The 17,204-nt window shown below is 53.3% G+C and overlaps 1 protein-coding gene across 8 annotated transcripts in view; it reads right to left on the bottom strand.

Annotated features, from left to right (window-relative positions):
- Positions 1-238: 238 nt before the first annotated feature.
- Positions 239-17,204, bottom strand: part of Tspan9 (tetraspanin 9) — a 192,911-nt gene continuing 175,945 nt past the window's right edge. For all 8 annotated transcript variants that reach the window (XM_027428363.2, XM_027428367.2, XM_027428362.2 and 5 more), the window contains 6 exons: positions 6,172-6,363; positions 5,850-5,924; positions 5,512-5,613; positions 4,706-4,837; positions 4,246-4,329; positions 239-3,393 (listed from right to left, as the gene is read on the bottom strand). In XM_027428363.2, the coding sequence (XP_027284164.1) occupies positions 3,322-3,393; positions 4,246-4,329; positions 4,706-4,837; positions 5,512-5,613; positions 5,850-5,924; positions 6,172-6,363 (657 nt within the window). In that variant the 3' untranslated portion in view covers positions 239-3,321. The remainder of the gene's footprint in view (positions 3,394-4,245; positions 4,330-4,705; positions 4,838-5,511; positions 5,614-5,849; positions 5,925-6,171; positions 6,364-17,204) is intronic.

Genomic DNA, 17,204 nt, shown 5'->3' with positions numbered 1-17,204 from the left:
GCCTGGGTCACTTGGTAACTCCTGATTAGGCCTGCATCAGTTACCAGACAGGTGTATGTGTTAGGATTCTCTAGGCCTCCACAGAGGAGACGGGGATCCATCCGCTCTGGCAAATCTGAAACCCAGGCCACAAGAAGAGATGAGGTCCTCTAACAGGGGTCTTCCTCTGGGCCCCTCCATCAACAGCTGCATGAAACAGGTCCTGGTCATGGCTCAGGGAAGAAAACACACCACCAAGTGACAGTCTGTTTGTGCTTTTGACACATTATTGGTTTTTATTTAAAAACATGCTAAAAACATGGTGTTTGTTAAAGCAGGGCCTGGGATGGAGGAGATGCAGACAAGGCATTGCAAGCAGAAAGTGCATTCGAAACCAATAAGCGTGCACTCCTGGCTCTCCAGCCACCCAGGGACAGCAAGGCAAGTGGAGGTCCGAAAGCCTGACTCCTCGGAGTGCCCACGCAGGGAGAGGAGGCCAGGACCCCATCATAATGGAGGAGGGAAGGGAAATGAGAGAACAGGAACATGAGAGGGGACACCAGACCAAGGGGCTGAGGGGCAAAGAGCAGATACCCAAGCACCTGGCACCCAGCTCCCTGTCCTGTGCCATGTCCCTGCTAGTTAGCACCTCCACCAGCGGGTGGGCAGGGGGTCAGAGAGAAGGGGACAACAATTCCATCCACTTGAAGACCCTGGAGGCTTAGACACTCAATTCTAAGTCAGGCCAGAACATGTGCAAGGGGGAGAGCTGAGGTGCTGGCCCAGGCTGGCGTAGAGACAGGGTGACACTGTGCCAGCTCAGAGAGTGTAGACGCACAAGGAGACTTGCACCCTGACACCTGTCAGTCACCCAAGAGTGGTTTCCAGACCCTGCCTACCAAGCCCCTCTTCCACTCAGCTGTGGAGAAATGCCATAGCCATGTCAGGCATTTCCTTGAAGCCACGTGCAAACCAAGAGGACATTCCCAGTCAGGTCTGCAGATCGCTTGTGTGGGACCTGGAGGAAACAGCTCTGCCTTAGGCAAGGGAAGCGCAGGTGAGAGAGGTCTCAAGGCAGGATTGTCCAAAGTGAGCTCACAGCCAAGAGGGTCAGAGGATAGCTGAGCCACCTCCCATGGCCTCACTCGGTGTGGCCATCTAGTGTATGGGGGCCATTCCCCGAGACAAGCACGGGGTTCAGGACACCCACCCTGTGCATGGAGACCTCTGCCCCATGCAGACTCTGTAGATGACTACACAGCCACACACCGCTAAAAAGCAAGAAGGCATTTGGGACTTCGTGATCTGGCCCTGCTGAACAAACAACTGGGGTGGGCTGGTGAGGGTGGGGGGCTTGAGCTATGGCTGCGGGGCCCAGCACCACCTGAAGCACTCTAGGGACGTGAGGTGGCAGGAAGGTTAAATGCTTCCCGGTGTACTGTTGATGTGAATGGAAGACCCACCCACACCACCCACACAAACTCATTGTGCAGCAGGCACCACATTTGTTTTTTCTGATTGTTTAATGGATCAACCTGAACTCTGTATCTTGGGGCCCCCAGGGAGGTGGCTGTCATTCCCCTAATGACACCACAATTCCATCTCCTGGAACTGGCAACCTCTCTGTCCAATTTGCTTAGAGCTCACCACAATCCTCCCCCACCCCCCCACCCCCCGCCAAAACTTGAATCTTGAACACACTGAAAGTTCCACATCCCTGGCCCCGCCTTGTGTGTTATTCAAGATACTCAGAGGGGTTATAGATTGGCTAGGTGGGAGATAGGGGTAAGGAGTGAAGTGGCTTGAGAAAAGCAGCTACCACATGGAGCCTGGAGAGTGGCATCCTGGATCCCAGATGGCTGCCGGGCCACTCCCACAGCCTTGCCTTTACTGTCTTCACTGAAGGGCACACTAGGCATCAGTGCTGACAGGACTGATGCTACATCTGGTAATATGGCCTGCCTCCTTCTCCTACGCCCAGCACGGGGCATCCAGTACAAGGGCCTTCTCCCCAGTACTGCTGTGGCAATGTGAGCCTGACTTCTCAGTTTCTGTATCTTGTCTCTTTGAGGTTACCTGGGATGTGATGCCTGCCACCCAATGTGGACAGCGATGGATCCTAAGGAGGGAGGGTCCTGAGACCCACGTGGCCCTTTCCCTTCCCCTCAGCAGGGCGGTCAGCAACTGAGTGAGTCTGGGGCTGGCCACAGATGCCAACTCTGCCTCCCCTCCTGGTAGTCCTGAGACCGTTTGTCTGGGCAGCTGAACACATCTGCTTCCACTGCCCAGAGCAGGGTGAGTAGAGCTGTATCTGAACCAGAGGAATCCGTAGCAGGAATGTGTGAGAGTGACCATCTGGGATGCAGGACATGTGCGGGTCAGGAGGGGAGCCTACAGAGGACTGGGGGGAGGCAGGGAAATGCCACAAACTGTTCTGACTGCCGCCCCCCAGCAAACCATTTCACTACCCCGTGTCCTAAGCATCCCCTACTGACGTGGCCTCCCCAGCTCAGGCACCGCCCCTATCACCCCTGAGTAGGATGCCACGCCATGCTTTATATCACACCTGCCTCTTCTGGCCCTATCCATGGTTGCCAGGCCTGGCAGGGCCCCATATCATGGCTGTACCCTCTCCCTCGAGGTGAGTTCTGGGGGAGAGCCTGGCACTTCTCATCCTAGGGCCTCATGAGTGTCCCACAGTGGCGTGTACTCATTGAAAGTGGATGGGGGTCCTTTCTCCCTACCCCTCCCCACCTATGGGAAAAGGAAACTCAAACCATTATGGAAATCAACACAGTAAAAAGTTATAAATCAGAAGGCTAACCCTAAACTTATCTGAGAGATAATATTCCTGAATAACCATAATCAGAGTAAAATAAAAAAGTTACACTATAGTATAAAAACCTGGGCAGGGTGCTCCAGGGGGCCTGACCTGGTGGTGCCACCCTGCACCCTGGCCCGCTCTCTGGCTGGGCACATGGACGGCAGTGGCCTTGGTGAGGCAGACTCTCCACCCCACACAGGGACAAGTGTCAGTGTGAGGAAGGGCAGGGGCAGAAACCCATCAATGCCAGGGCTTCCTCCTTGACACCCTGCCCACCCTGGCGTCTTTGGCAAATATGCAGGTGCAGGAATCCAGGCGCCCAAGCCCTGAGGTCTCTGCACGATGCCTCCTCCCTGGGCCTCTACCCTCCAAAAGGTCCAAGGCCAAGGATGTGGGCAGGAGAGGGCAGGCTGGCAGGTGGGGCAGGGTGGCCATCGGAGGGCAGACAGGAGACACAGACTTAGGTCCTCTCCCCTGGCACATACAGTGTCCCGGTGGGGCCAGGCGCCGCCAAACGCTCAGGCATCATACTTTTTACCCGTCCGGTGGATGTGCTGGAACAGAGTCATGGAAAAGGCCATTCCCAGGATCTGAAAAACAGGGAGAAGACTTTAAAGGGACGCTCCTGTGCCCTGGGGTCTGACCTCAGTATCACAAGCTTGGGGCTGCTCTAGAGAACCTAATGTAAAAGTGTGCATAACCCGGTATGCTGGAAAACGGGCCAGGAAACAGAGAAAGCACAGTGCAGGAGGCCACCCTGGAGACCCAGCCTGGAACTGCACAAAGATGGGTGCACTTCAGCCCCTTTGAGTCGCATGTGCAGAAGGCCACAGAGCCCCAGTATACGCACATGCTAACATGTCAGAGGCCTGGGGAGAGGTCAGGGTGCATACAGGACCTGCCCCTCCATAGTGGCGAGAGGAGCTGAGGTGGGAGAGCGAAGAAGGAGGCAGGGGTGCTGAGTCATTAGAACTTAGGCCAACACTTTCTGTTTGGCTCGAGAATACATGAAGCAATTTCTCGGAACATAAGTGTCTGGAACAACATTAAATCTCATTTATGCTCTTCAACCAGAATCCTGGGAGCAGGTGGGGGCACAGAGCTGCAGGCAGAGGCGCTGGTGGCCTCACCCATATAGAAAGCTGGTGACCCAGGGACACTGCATACCTTTGGCTCTCATGGAGAGCACATCGGATGACACTGGCTTCCTCCCACTAGTCCAGGCCCCCACTTAGCACTGAGTGCCACCTGTTCACTGCCTGTGACCTCACTCAGAGATCTGCAGCATGGCAGTGGCTACACTGCTGGGCCTGGACACTCTGCACACCTCACACACTTAGGCTGTGTAAACACCAGGTTACCGCGGCCCAGGCTCTAATCCTGCCCAGAGGCCGGTGTGCCCGGGGTGCCCGGGGTGCCCAGGGTGCCCGGGGTCCCCTCACCTGCATGACCAGGATGCACATTCCCACTGTGCCCAGCACGTGCTTGTTGTCATCAAACCACAGTTTGACCTTCTCATAGCAGCCCTGGGGAGTGAACCACAGGTTTAGGTCCTGGCACAACGCTGGCCTGGCCCTCTCGTTTTGCCTTAGCCCCTGTCTGCACTCTTAATTCCAGTACCTTATTACCCCTTAGGCCCTGGGTCCCGCCAACGCTAATATCAACCTCCAACTCCCAGGCTGCACCTGCAAAATCCAGCTGCATAGCCTCAGCCCATCTAATCCCTCACCTTCTCCCTCCCAACTGTGGGGCCAGCACACACACACAGCCACTGGCCCCACTCCAGTATGCCCCTCTCCCCATCCCACAGTGAACTAATTCCCATCACTCCCGCAGCCAGGCACGCCCAGTACACAGGCTTCTGGGATCAGTGAGCCCTGGGGCACTGCTCTCCAGCCTCACCGTTCTCCACAAGGGGGTGGTGGTGTTGCGCCCACATCCCTGAGAGTTCTCCATGCAGCAGCGGTCAGGCACTATGTTCTCTCCCAGCACTGGGTACCAGTCTGTGTAGTCAGTGACTCCACAGCACCGCATCTGTGGAAAGGAAGGAGGCCGGATATGCCACCGCTGGCCCCATCCTCCCAGGCGTTCCTCTTCCAGGCCAACCCCACCAAAGCAGCCACCAAAGCGCAGGAAGGAGGAAAACGGGCTTCTTCTTGTCCCCTCTGAGCTGCAGCAAGGCCCCCAGAAGCAGTAAGTGACTCTTCTTTCCTAGACCATCAGGGCGGGGGATGGGGGCAGTGCTGCTGTCCCTCGGGGCTGGGCACGATGTGGGGCAGGAGAGCCCAGCCCGGTACTTGCTCACTGGCACATTAAGCTCTTTCCTCTGTGGTGCTGGCCCTCCCTAGCTGATTGCCAGCCCACCCACCCGCCATTCCCCCCTAGGGTCTATGTGGGGTACTTCTGAGAGAATAGAGTCTTGTATTCCTCTCGGTATCAGGGTCTGTCTCCTGAGCAACAGGACCTGGTGATTCCTGTCATTCATCACAAAGCTTAACCACTCACTACAGTTCCTTAGGCCTGTCCACTCCTGCATCTGGGTCTTGTCGCCTCCTGAACTCACCTCTTCACCCCTCCTCAGTACTATCCCATGGTATTGCCTGACTCTCTGAGGTTAGGCAAATGCCCTAGTAGGAGTGGTTCCCCCGGACACCCCAGGTCCCCTGTGGCTTTCCCCATCCCATGCCATGCAGCGGCCCGGGCTGCACCTCAGCCTGGATGATATTCCAGGCGTTCTTGAGCCCCACGTTGTTCTCGGTGTTGTAGAGCAGCAGCCCTTCTGTCAGGTCCTTCTTGGCATTCTCGTTCACCTAGCAGATCAGGGGCAACACCACAAGTTGGCTGGGACCAGGCCACTGGCCTTCCTCCCTAGCCCGTACCAGGTCAGCTGGCGGCACAGTGTTTCTAGATGGGGAGAGGAAGTGGCTGGAGCGGGACCCTCAGGTCTCCTGCATACCCCTCTGCACCTTCTGCTAGCTAGTGTCTCCGCTGGCCTGCTCCATCCCCCGGGCTGTGACCTTCCAGCTGCTCCCCTATGCAGGTTTACCTTGTCCATGTAGACAAAGAAGAGGATGAGCAGGATCAGCTCTGCCAGGAGGATGACCAACAGCACGATGAAGAACTGCAAGATAAGTTCAGACATGACTTCACGACAGTGGCGATGGCCAGGGGCAGGCACTGACAGAGAATGGAGCGGAGACAAGGGATGGGCAGGGTTTTCAAGTCTGGGAGGGCTCACCTGCTCCTAAGCAAACCCAGACAGCCCACAAGTCAGAGTGAGAGGGACAGCTAGGGCTAGCGACAGGAAATTAGAGAAGCAATTTTAGGGAGCCCCGGGAAGCAGTGAAGGGACATGGGGTCCAACTTACGCTGAGGAGCAAACACTTGTTTTCCTTGATGGCCCCAAGGCAGCCCAGGAAGCCTGTCACCATGACAATGGTGCCTATGGCGATGACAAGGTTGGCTGCAGACAGCGAGGGGAAACTGGGGGAGAAGGTGGCAAAGTTGCCTTGGGACACGGAGAGCCAGATGCCCACTCCAAGCAGTCCACAGCCACATAGCTGGAGAGAGAAGAAACCAGTTAGCACAGCATTGCTCTTGCATTCATCTTTCAGAATGCCCCCGAAAAACCCCACCCGACACTGAGATACAAAAAGCAGGTACCAGCAAAGATCCAAAGCCTATGACACACCCACTTTGCCACTGTGTGCCTCAGTTTCCCCTCCTGCAAATGGGATGAGGCAGCTTCATAAACCTCACAAGATCTCTCTGGAGATCAAGTTAAATGAGACAAAGGAAAGACAGAAAAATACACAAATGTGCAACTCAGGTTGCTCCACTGGGCAGAGAAGACCCCCATGCTCAGAAGGGAGGCTCGGGGCCGGGGTATGACTGGAGAAGGAAGGACTGGTCTATGGGAGAGAACCCAGGGCACTGGCTCTCAGAGCTGACTTCAGTGGGTATTTCCCACTACCCTGCACAGAAGGGTCACACACCCACTCTTATCTGAAGTCTAAAAAACAAGTTTGTGGCTAAGGGGCAGGCCACAGAAGTCCATGCTGTCTTCCTGTGCTGGTAAATCTTCATTGTCATCTGTGGGAGCCCACCATGGAAACACAGCTCTGGGTATGTCGATGAGAGTATTTCCAGAAAGCCTTAACTGAGGTGGAAAGACCCCCTCCTCCTGAATGTGGATGGCACCAATCCTGTCTGAGGTTAATAAACAGAAAGGAGCAGAACGCCAATGTCTTCTCTCTGTTCCGTGACTATAGGGCACAGTGTGATCAGCGGCCTCCTAGCTCCCACTGCCACCTTGAGAGAGAAGGGCTGTCCCTTCATACGGTGAGCCACAATAAAACCCTGCAATGGCTTTTGTCAGGTATTTTCTCAAAGCAGTAAGGTCCACACACCTCCATCCACTGAACTAAGCCGACCATATGCATGACAGACCTGTAAACTGGCCATCTTCACCAACACCCCTGGAGCTATGACTAAAACCAGCATCTCCACATGGGAAAACGTTCCTTTCACAGCTGCCAATCTCCACACCCACACTGCTTTATGCTCCGTTTAACTGACACTCTCTGCTCCCTCTGAGCTTCGGGGAAGTGTGCCGAGTCTGGGGAGTCAATCCATCAGTCAGCCAATATGTATTGAGTACCCTACAGCGTAGTGTCCTGAACTAGAAAAGCTTCAGCCACGTCAGAGACCTGACTTCCAGGGGCCTCCATTCTGGCTGACTGGGAGCAATAAGAATGCAGCATCTACCGGTATGCAGTGGTGCCAACTAATGGCGACAGGGGTTTGGAAGAGGCAGTCACTGTCCTGGTCAGAGACACGTGTTGGAGGGAGCAGTCACCAAGGCTGGATGGATGTGAAGGCAGGTGAAGGCAGGAATCCTCCATGCATAGTGGAAGGGGGAGTGGTAAGAACTTGAGAGTCACAGGGGTGACCGTCCCCCTCAGCTCTGTTTGCCCTGGCCCGTGACCTTACAAACTGTAGGGGTGTAGATGCCTTCCCATGGACTCATGTAGTGGCTATTCTCAGTGTCAACTTGACTACACCAAGAATTAAAAGTCAAGAGTCCGGGTACACCTGTGAGGAGGTTTCTTGACTGAATCATTTGAAGTTTTAAGACTCACTCTCAATCCGGATCTTTTGAGGCAGGAAGATTCACCTTAAAATACGGGCCACACCTTCTGGTGGCAGCCTATGTACCTATGTGAAGGACATGGAAGAAGGGAGTACTTGCTCTTGGCCTGCTTGCCCTCCCTATTGCTGGCCAGTCCACTCCTTTACTGATATTCGAGCCTGCTTCTTCCAGATTCTGGTGTATACTAAAGACCATTTGTGTATACTAAAGACACCTGGCCTCATGGACTGAACAACAACTACTGGATTCTTGGACTTTCCATGGGGGAGAAAGTCATTGTTGGAATAGTTGGACCACAGCCTATAAACCACTCTAATAAATCCCATTTGTGTGTGTGTGTGTGTGTGTGTGTGTGTGTGTGTGTGTGTGTGTGTGTGTGTGTTCTATAAGTTCTATTTCTCTAGAGAACCCTGACTAATAAAACTAATAAATGTGGAGCATTGTTTGTTGAAAGGCACTTCAACAACAACTACTGGGTGCTGGGCGATGCTGATGGTCTGGCTCTCTGAGGTAAGTACAGCTCCCACTCTCCAGCTGCTTTCACTGTGGGGAACGGACGCACACAGTTAGGCTCTCAAGGTGAGGGGAAAGGGCATCGGCTTCTGGGAGTTGCATTTCCTTTGTTCATACAGCCCACAGACTCTAACCAGGCACAGGGTTGTCAAATGCCAGGCCAAGGAGAAAGTTGTAAACAGTCCTGGCCAATGCCTGCCTAGATGGAAAGGAGATTCTCATGGGCGTGTGCGTACGTACACACACACACACACACAACACTCACACACACACACACACACACTCTCTCTCTCTCTCATACACAACACTCACACACACTCACACACTCTCTCTCATACACACACACTCACACACACTCACACTCTCTCATACACACAAACACACTCACACACACACACACTCACACACACACACACTCACACACACAACACTCACACACACTCTCTCATACACACACTCACACACACACTCACACACACACAACACTCACACACACACTCTCACGTACACTCTCACACACAACACTCACACACACTCTCATACACACACTCACACATACACTCTCACACACACTCTCACACACACAACACTCACACACACACTCTCTCATACACAGACTCACACTCTCATGCACACTCTCACACACACAACACTCACACACACACTCTCATACACACTCTCACACACACTCTCTCATACACACTCACACTCTCACATACAACACTCACACACTCTCACACACTCTCTCTCATACACACACACTCACACACACACTCACACACACTCACACTCTCTCATACACACAAACACACTCACACACACACACACACTCACACACACACACTCACACACACAACACTCACACACACTCTCTCATACACACACTCACACACACACTCACACACACACAACACTCACACACACACTCTCACGTACACTCTCACACACAACACTCACACACACTCTCATACACACACTCACACATACACTCTCACACACACTCTCACACACACAACACTCACACACACACTCTCTCATACACAGACTCACACTCTCATGCACACTCTCACACACACAACACTCACACACACACTCTCATACACACTCTCACACACACACTCTCTCATACACACTCACACTCTCACATACAACACTCACACACTCTCACACACACTCACACTGTCACACACACTGTCACACACACAACATTCACACACACTCTCATACACACACATACACACTCACACTCTCACACACTTACACTCTTACACACACATTCTCACACTCTCTCATACACACACACACACTCACACATACGCTTACACTTTCACACACACTCTCATACTCACACACACTCATACATGCACTCTCACACACTTACACACTCTCTCTCACACACACACACACACTCGACCAATGCAAGCACAGATGAAATAAGACGAAGTGTGGATATAAATACAGATGCAGAAAATGTTCAGAAAAAGGGTACATCAAGTTAAAAGGCCTCCAGTTGGGACAAAGCCTGTCTGCCAAGCAAGTGTTAGCTGCTATGTGGCTGTCACAGAATGGCTAGGGTGACATGTGTCAGAACAGAAAAGAGGCAATGCAGCCAGGGGACAGACAGAACAGGACCTGGAAGGTGGGAGAACTCAGGTGTTCTGCCCCAGGGCGGAGTGTGCCATGATCCAACAGATGTTTTTGACAATCATGACAGCGACTGTTCCCAGAAGAGGCCACTGAGGGCAAGAGACAGCTAGCGCATGCAAGGACCTCTACAATGACTTGGGGAGAGCTGGTGGCCATAGGCCAGGTGACTATGCAGGACAATGAGACATAGTCCAATGGGAGGTCGGCAGTGTTGAAAGTGAGCTGGGCTTAAGGACTGAAAAGAATTCTGATAAGTGGGAAAACAGAAAGGTGGCCCAGACTATACACACACACACACACACACACACACACACACACACACACACACACACACACGCATGCACGCACACACGCATGCACGCACGCATGCCCACAAGTGCACACACACGCTATTACTAAGCCATAAATGATTCAAGGATCTGTAGGTGACCAGAGCTAGCTTTTGCACCAGAGCGACCTCAAGTAAGGCCCAGGTCAAGGATCCTAGGATTCTGGCCTTCACAGACCCATAGTCACCCTCAGAGCTTTGTAGAGAGAAGGGGTGCATGCCAGTACCCCATGTGACCACTAGGTGGTGCTGGTGTCTGGTTCAGAAGCTTGTTGAGTTGGCCTGCTATGCCCTAAACTTGCATCCAGCCTGTGACCCTGACTTTCTTCAATCAGGGTCAGTTTTCTGTGCTGCCGTCTCAATTTTTCTTTCATTAATCATACCCTGGAAAATTCATGATTTTGATCCAAAGATTTATGGCTCTAGAAATAGGACCCTGGAATGAGTAACAGAAAACCCTCCAGGGCAGGTATTTGTTTCAGATGGAGGAACCTGGCCTGGGGACGCCTGGGGCTGCAAGATGCCCCCACCTCCCTGCTGCTGCAGGCCTCCATGGTCCTTATGCCCCAGGCCTGGAATCCTCAAGGCAGAGCCCTCTCCATCCTACTCATTGGGAGCAGGACTGCTAAGGTCACTTCTATTCTTGGGGAGCTCCTATGGTGACCAGGAGTATTTGTGGTGTCCGGGAGCATTTTCCAGGGAAACCTCAGCAGTTCAGAGCTTCCCAGGACCATGTTTCTCCCGACTGGTTCTCTGACTTCACAACCGATGTCCTTTAATACCGTCTTTAAGAGTCACAGATGTCAGCCCAGGGGCTTTCTTCCACCCAGAGGATAAAAGCTGAACCCCACACTCGAATTTCGTCTTACATCCCACCGAGATCCCACCAGGCTGAGATCCAGGCAGTCCCAGAACATCAGCACCTGAGCCTGCCTCCTGGCCAGTCTCCTCCCAAAGCGCCCCCATACCCATTCCCCACCTCTCACCAGGCCCCCACACCTAGTTCTCAGGCAACATGCTGTACCACAGGGTGTGAACAGTGTGACCCATGTCCTGGGGTCTCCTGTTGACATGGACATTCCACCAGTGACTACAGAGGACTCAGCCCCACCTGAGGCTCTAGGCAAGGAGAAAACAAAGACTGGGGCTTCATCTTACAGCTAATGACACTGAGAGAGACATGACAGACACTGGATAAGGCCCCATCCTCTGGATTCCAGGGCTGCTCCTTTTGTTTCTGCTACTCCCGGTCTCCTAAGACATCCTGCCTCAGCCCCCACCCATACTAGACTCCTCCTCTGTCTAGGCCACCCTATAGAAAGCTGCCTGGATCCCTTTTCCAAAATGCCTCTTTCCTCACATGGGTCTGTGTGTCCTTAAGATTCTGTAGCTCTCTGAGGCAAGATTCACTTTAACTGTGTGGTTCAGACTGGACACTGCTCTGCTCACTTCTAGCCCCGGCCTAGCCAAGCTTTGAGATGATGCCTTCACCCACTAGACCAGTGAATCTCAGGTAGGAGAGGTCATGCTCGCTGGGGACATTAGACTCTTCAGTGGGAGAGGACAGAGGAAATGCTCTCGGCATGTAAAGCACAGAGGCCAAGCTACAGTGCTCAGGACAGGCCACCACAAGGAACTATTTAGCCCCTGACAGCAAAGGGGCTGGGAAACCCTGTCTTGAGCAAGGCCAGGTACCAGTTAGCTCCTTAAGAACATTTGCACTACAGAGAGCTCCTGTTCTCCCTGCTGACCCGGAAAAGGATGGGGAAATGGGACATATTTTCTGGGAGGCTTCAAGCTGGGCAGAAGCAGGTCAGAGCTCAGATCTAGCAGATGGCTGTGGGCAAGAGAGAGGGGGTGACTGAAGACACAGGTTTACTGTAGAGCTGCAGAACAATGCCTTTCCTGGGTGGGTAGGAGGACATGAAGACAGGAAACCAGCTCTAAAGTCAGAGCAGTGTCATGGCCAGGGTGAGGCAGTGGAAGGGCAGGGAACCACCCCCATCCCCGTGGTGGGAACCATTCAGGAAGCATAAGGCCTTGGTGGCCTAGCCAAAGCTGGGTGCCAGAGAGCTTAGTAAGTGGCATTCAAGAAAATTCCCTTCTAAAACCAGAGGGTTGTCTCAGCTGAGATGACCGAGCTACCGTAGAGCCCAAGGCTGAAGAATCTGGGGTGAGGCAGAGTGACTCAGGGGCCTGAGGACCCAGCCAATTCAAGCACCAACCAAGGAAGGTCATCAGCCCCCTCATGTGGTCCAGGCCTGATTGGAACCTATTTCCAAGCAAGTGCCTAAGTTCCAAGCTCCCTCTGTAGCTCCCTCAACCAAGAGCCTTTCATGAGTTTCATTCAGAGCAGCCAAGAAACCTACATAGGAAATTGATAACACAAACCTCTACCCTAATGTCCGCACACAACCCATCAAGGCTGGGACTTAGGTCTGTTTTGTTCATGACATATCTTCAAGGCCTAGAATAGCACCCCATCCCTGTCCACGCACTGGGACCACTTTTCTAGGGCCATTTTACCTGGACCTTGTCCCAGTCCTGCAGAAGGAAAGGCACAGGCCCGAAAGCATAGGGGACATGAGTCCATGGCTGTCTTGGGCACTCTCATGTCCCAGGAGCTCACCCAGCACATTGTCTGGCAGGTAAACTGAGACCCAGGCAGCATGTGACCACACCAAAATAGCCCTGCAACCAAATTCCCCACACTGTTAGTAATAATTGGCCTAACATATCCAGGCCATAGCTCCTACACAGTGGGTGGGGCTCATGCTGATGGATCAGGCTGATACACATTTCTGCCCCCAGGGAGGACATTCACACAGTCATCCCATTTCTCCTGGCCATGGCTTCTCCAAATTCACCTCACTCTGGGCCTTCTATCCCCATCCAGTCTGGCACAGGGGCAGACGCCATCCACTTCCCCTCCACCTGTATCCAGCCTTTCACAAGGGAAGATGAGAGCCCCCTCAGGGTGGACTAAACCTGAGCAGTCCCAAGGGCAGGCTAGCACCCAACCAGGCTTCTGCCACCAAAACCACAGCTCTTTTCAGGCACTAGATTCATGGTCTTCTATTGTTCTTCTGACAGAGGGTCCAGAAAATGCTTTGAATACCAAATGTTTCTTCAGCAACCTAAGGGGCAGGTAAGTGACTGGGTGGATGGGTAGGTGGGAGGCCCGAGCAGGCCACAGCCCATAAGAGGAGTGTGTGTGTGTGTGTGTGTGTGTGTGTGTGTGTGTGTGTGTGTGGTGTGTGTGTGTGTGTGTGTGTGGCAGGTGAGTGACTGGATGCGCGTGCACGCGCGCGTGCACACACACACACACTCACACACACACACACACACACACACACATACACACACACACACACATTCCCATTCAAAAAAGAAGCTCCCCACACACCCTGTCCTCTCCACTCCTAGAAGCCCCAGTGCCCCTCAGCGACTCCTAACCTGGTGGGAGTGTGCTCGCTTGCCCCAGCCTAGCACAGCCCTGTACACCACTGGCCTTTTAAACTCCATTGCCTCCTACTCCTGAAGAGAGCTGCCCCAGACATGGGCTCTAGAGCAGATGCCGCCAGTGGCCCCACAGAAGGCATCAGAACATAAGGGCTCACAGCTTCCCCAGTGCTTTCTACGAGCTGGGGCCAGACCCAAGTCATAATGGCATTTAATAAATTAGCAGATATGGCAAATAAGAGACAATCAAAGTGGTTTTAATTGCACAGCCTGACACATTGGCTCCTTTAGGAGCCTGCCTGGCCCTGAGAGATGCCAACCTGCTAAGAACTTTGCAGTGGGAACAGAGAGGAGCCACCAGGGTGGAAGAGTGGCTGCTACTTTGTATTGCAAACAGCCCTCTTCCCTCCCTCCAAGGGCTCTGCAGCTCCTTCATTCTCAAAGCCATAAAGAGAGACAGACGGGGCTGGTGGCTGGTGTTGAGGGGAGCCGAGGAGCACGCTTCCAATTCCATACCCAGAGAAAAGAGAGGACAAAGTCAGAGACTTCTGCCAAAGTCACCCAGCCGGCGGGAGGATGGTTGGCTGTGGTGGCTTGGTAGGACCAGAAGGCAAGGTCCCTCCCTGGATCTGAGTGTCTGCCTGCAGCGCACATTCCTGTCCCCCCACCTAACTCCAGGGAAGGAGTCATTAACTTCCCTGTGGCCATGCATCAGTCCTCATTTCTAAGAAGCTCACCAGGAACAAGTGTGACAGGCCTTTAAATATTTGAACGTGTGTACTTAGCGATGCTCTCTCCCGAGTCTCCTCCTGGCCTAGGAAAGGGCTTTTACATCTTTCACCTCTGAGTCACCCTCAGATGCTCATCTGTCTCACAGTGAAAGTCACCCTAACCAGGGGGAACCAGCACAGAGACAAAGATACCTCTCCCCCACTCCGCCCCCTAGTCCCCCACCCCTCCACCCCTCCCTCAGAGCTCCACACTTCTCATAACCCAGCCTAAGTCCCATTGGTTTGCCTGGTAGCCACAGCAGCTCTACCTCATGTTGAGTGTGTGCAGAATTTCAAGCTGAACAGAATGGTTTCTTGGGCATTCTTCATTGGATGCTGTTTTTTCTCACAAGCCTCCGATTTCTTCACAGCTCCGCTTCACAGTCCCCAGCTTATAGGTGACAGGGAGATCACACCCATATTTCTAAGCCTAATTTTCCTCCAAATAAACATTGCATAAAGCACCTGAAACCCACAACCCAGTTACATTTTGATGATTCCAGAGAGGGCCGGCTCCATACAGACAAACTTGCAGAATCCTGGGGTGGGGGTGGGGCTGCTGCTCTTGAATGCCACTCAGGAGGGTCAAGTCTCCTCAAACAGCACTGTCACCCCTCCCCCAATCCCTCCACACCCCCAGTGAGTACAGACTGAGCCCAGCTGTGTTTCGGTATCTATGTGTGAGAATGGGAGCAACCCTGTCAAGGGCAATCCCACAAGGCCCAAGGACAGCACCTGTCACTGCTCTGTGGGTTAAGGGCCTAGGCGGGGGCAAAACCCAGTCACCACCTCCCACTGGAGGCACTAGGGGCTTGCTGTCTTCCTGTCTCTGGGAGGGTCGTGGCTGGCTTTGTTGTAGTATGACTCATCTGATGGACTTTGGGGTCTGGCCTTGGCACATGGGACCACTCAGCACCTTGCTCTTTCCATGGCGTTGGCCAGACTCAAAAATGATCCAGTGTGAACAGCAGACTCTGAGCCTGCTGAAAGGTACAGAAAGATGCTAGTCCTACATAGCCAGGGGCAAGGACTCCTTGCCGCTTACCCTGCACTGTCCCAACACGGCCCTTAAAATTAGGCTCACTCCCCCAGGAGGGAAGGGCACCCATCCTGGCTGGCTGCCCTGTCACGCGTTGTTCCCAGGCCCTCAGCATTCTCAGAAGCCAGTGTCTCTGCACCTGTTAACATGGCCTGCCGTGTCCTGCATAGCTGAACACTAAGATGGGAGGGGGTGCCACCGCCCCCCCTCGGGTGCTCATGCCCAGAAGACATGAAGCTTGAGGAATGGCCCCCAGAAGGACCACAAAATGACATGTGGCTGGGAGGCCAAAGAGCCCAGATGACACAGAGCCCCTGCCAGCCCTGTATAGGAAGAGTGATCACTCAACAGTCCATAAACATTGATTCCCACTGCTGTCCTTCCCACTCTGGCAGAAAAGCACTTTCATCACAATCAGGCATGTCCTGGGCCAAGAGCTCTGCCTAGCCTGGTGGTCCACACGCAGGGTGCAAACGAGGTGTGACTCAGGCAGGTGCTGGGGAGAAGGGATACCAGGGCACACTTGGGATTCCAGGTTCCCAGGCTTTCACCAGCCCAACTAGTTTCAGCTGGTTCTTGGCGGCAGGGTTCAGGGGCTGTGTCCCCAGACTGAAAGGTTCAGCTTTGGGCCCTAGACAAGGGCACACAATTGCTTCTCAGGTTGTCCCTGCATTTTGGAACACACAGGAGATCATGGTTGTCCCTGTATTTTGGAACACACAGGAGATCACGTGCTAAGCACAGATAGGACAGGCCCAGGAAAGAGTCCCAAAAAGAATATTGATAATAAAGTCATGGCCTCCAGGACTAGAATGGTTCTTTGATGGAAGGGGAGGGAACTCTGGGGCCACTGGGCATGCCTATTCCCCATGTGGGAAACAGCATGGTGCCTCAGGCTGCCCCATGGTCATGACCTGGCACTGGGCTAGTACTCCATGCTGAGGCAGACTCAGGAAACAGTCATGGAGCTCTCATCAGCTCTTATCTGTACCCCAGGGCCATGGCTACTCATGCTTTTGCCACAGATGGCCAGGGAAAATCTGAGGATACAGCTGGAACCATATTCGGTGTGCCATCTCCATCCCAAAGTCACTGTGAAGTGGGAGGCAATAAGGGCTCCAGAGCTTGTCAGGGCTTCCAAGGCTCAGGAAAAGGTACAAAAGTCACCGACATCTCTGCTCTTCCCCTATGTGTGTTTCATGTTATGAAATGGGGGCAAAGGGTACTTGTGACAATATCAGTGCCAGGAATATGATCATGGCTGGGTCTGCCAGGGAGGCAGGGTGGGTGGAAGGGTTACATCATAGCTAATGGTCACCCATTTCACCTTGGGAGGAAGCAGAACCACTAGCAGCCAAATCTCTAGACCAGAGACCAAGAGTGCCCTGGCAGGACACTTGACCCTTCCAGATGTTTCTCTGCTTATAGAGCAAGAGAAGGAAGTGTCTCTCAGCACTGGGGACATTGCAAGGATGAGCAATCCAGTGTCT

This window comes from Cricetulus griseus, chromosome 8 (genome assembly GCF_003668045.3).
Source record: "Cricetulus griseus strain 17A/GY chromosome 8, alternate assembly CriGri-PICRH-1.0, whole genome shotgun sequence".
NCBI lineage: Eukaryota > Metazoa > Chordata > Mammalia > Rodentia > Cricetidae > Cricetulus > Cricetulus griseus.
Note: the sequence above shows the minus strand (reverse complement) of the source record. Positions and strands in the feature narration are given on the sequence as shown.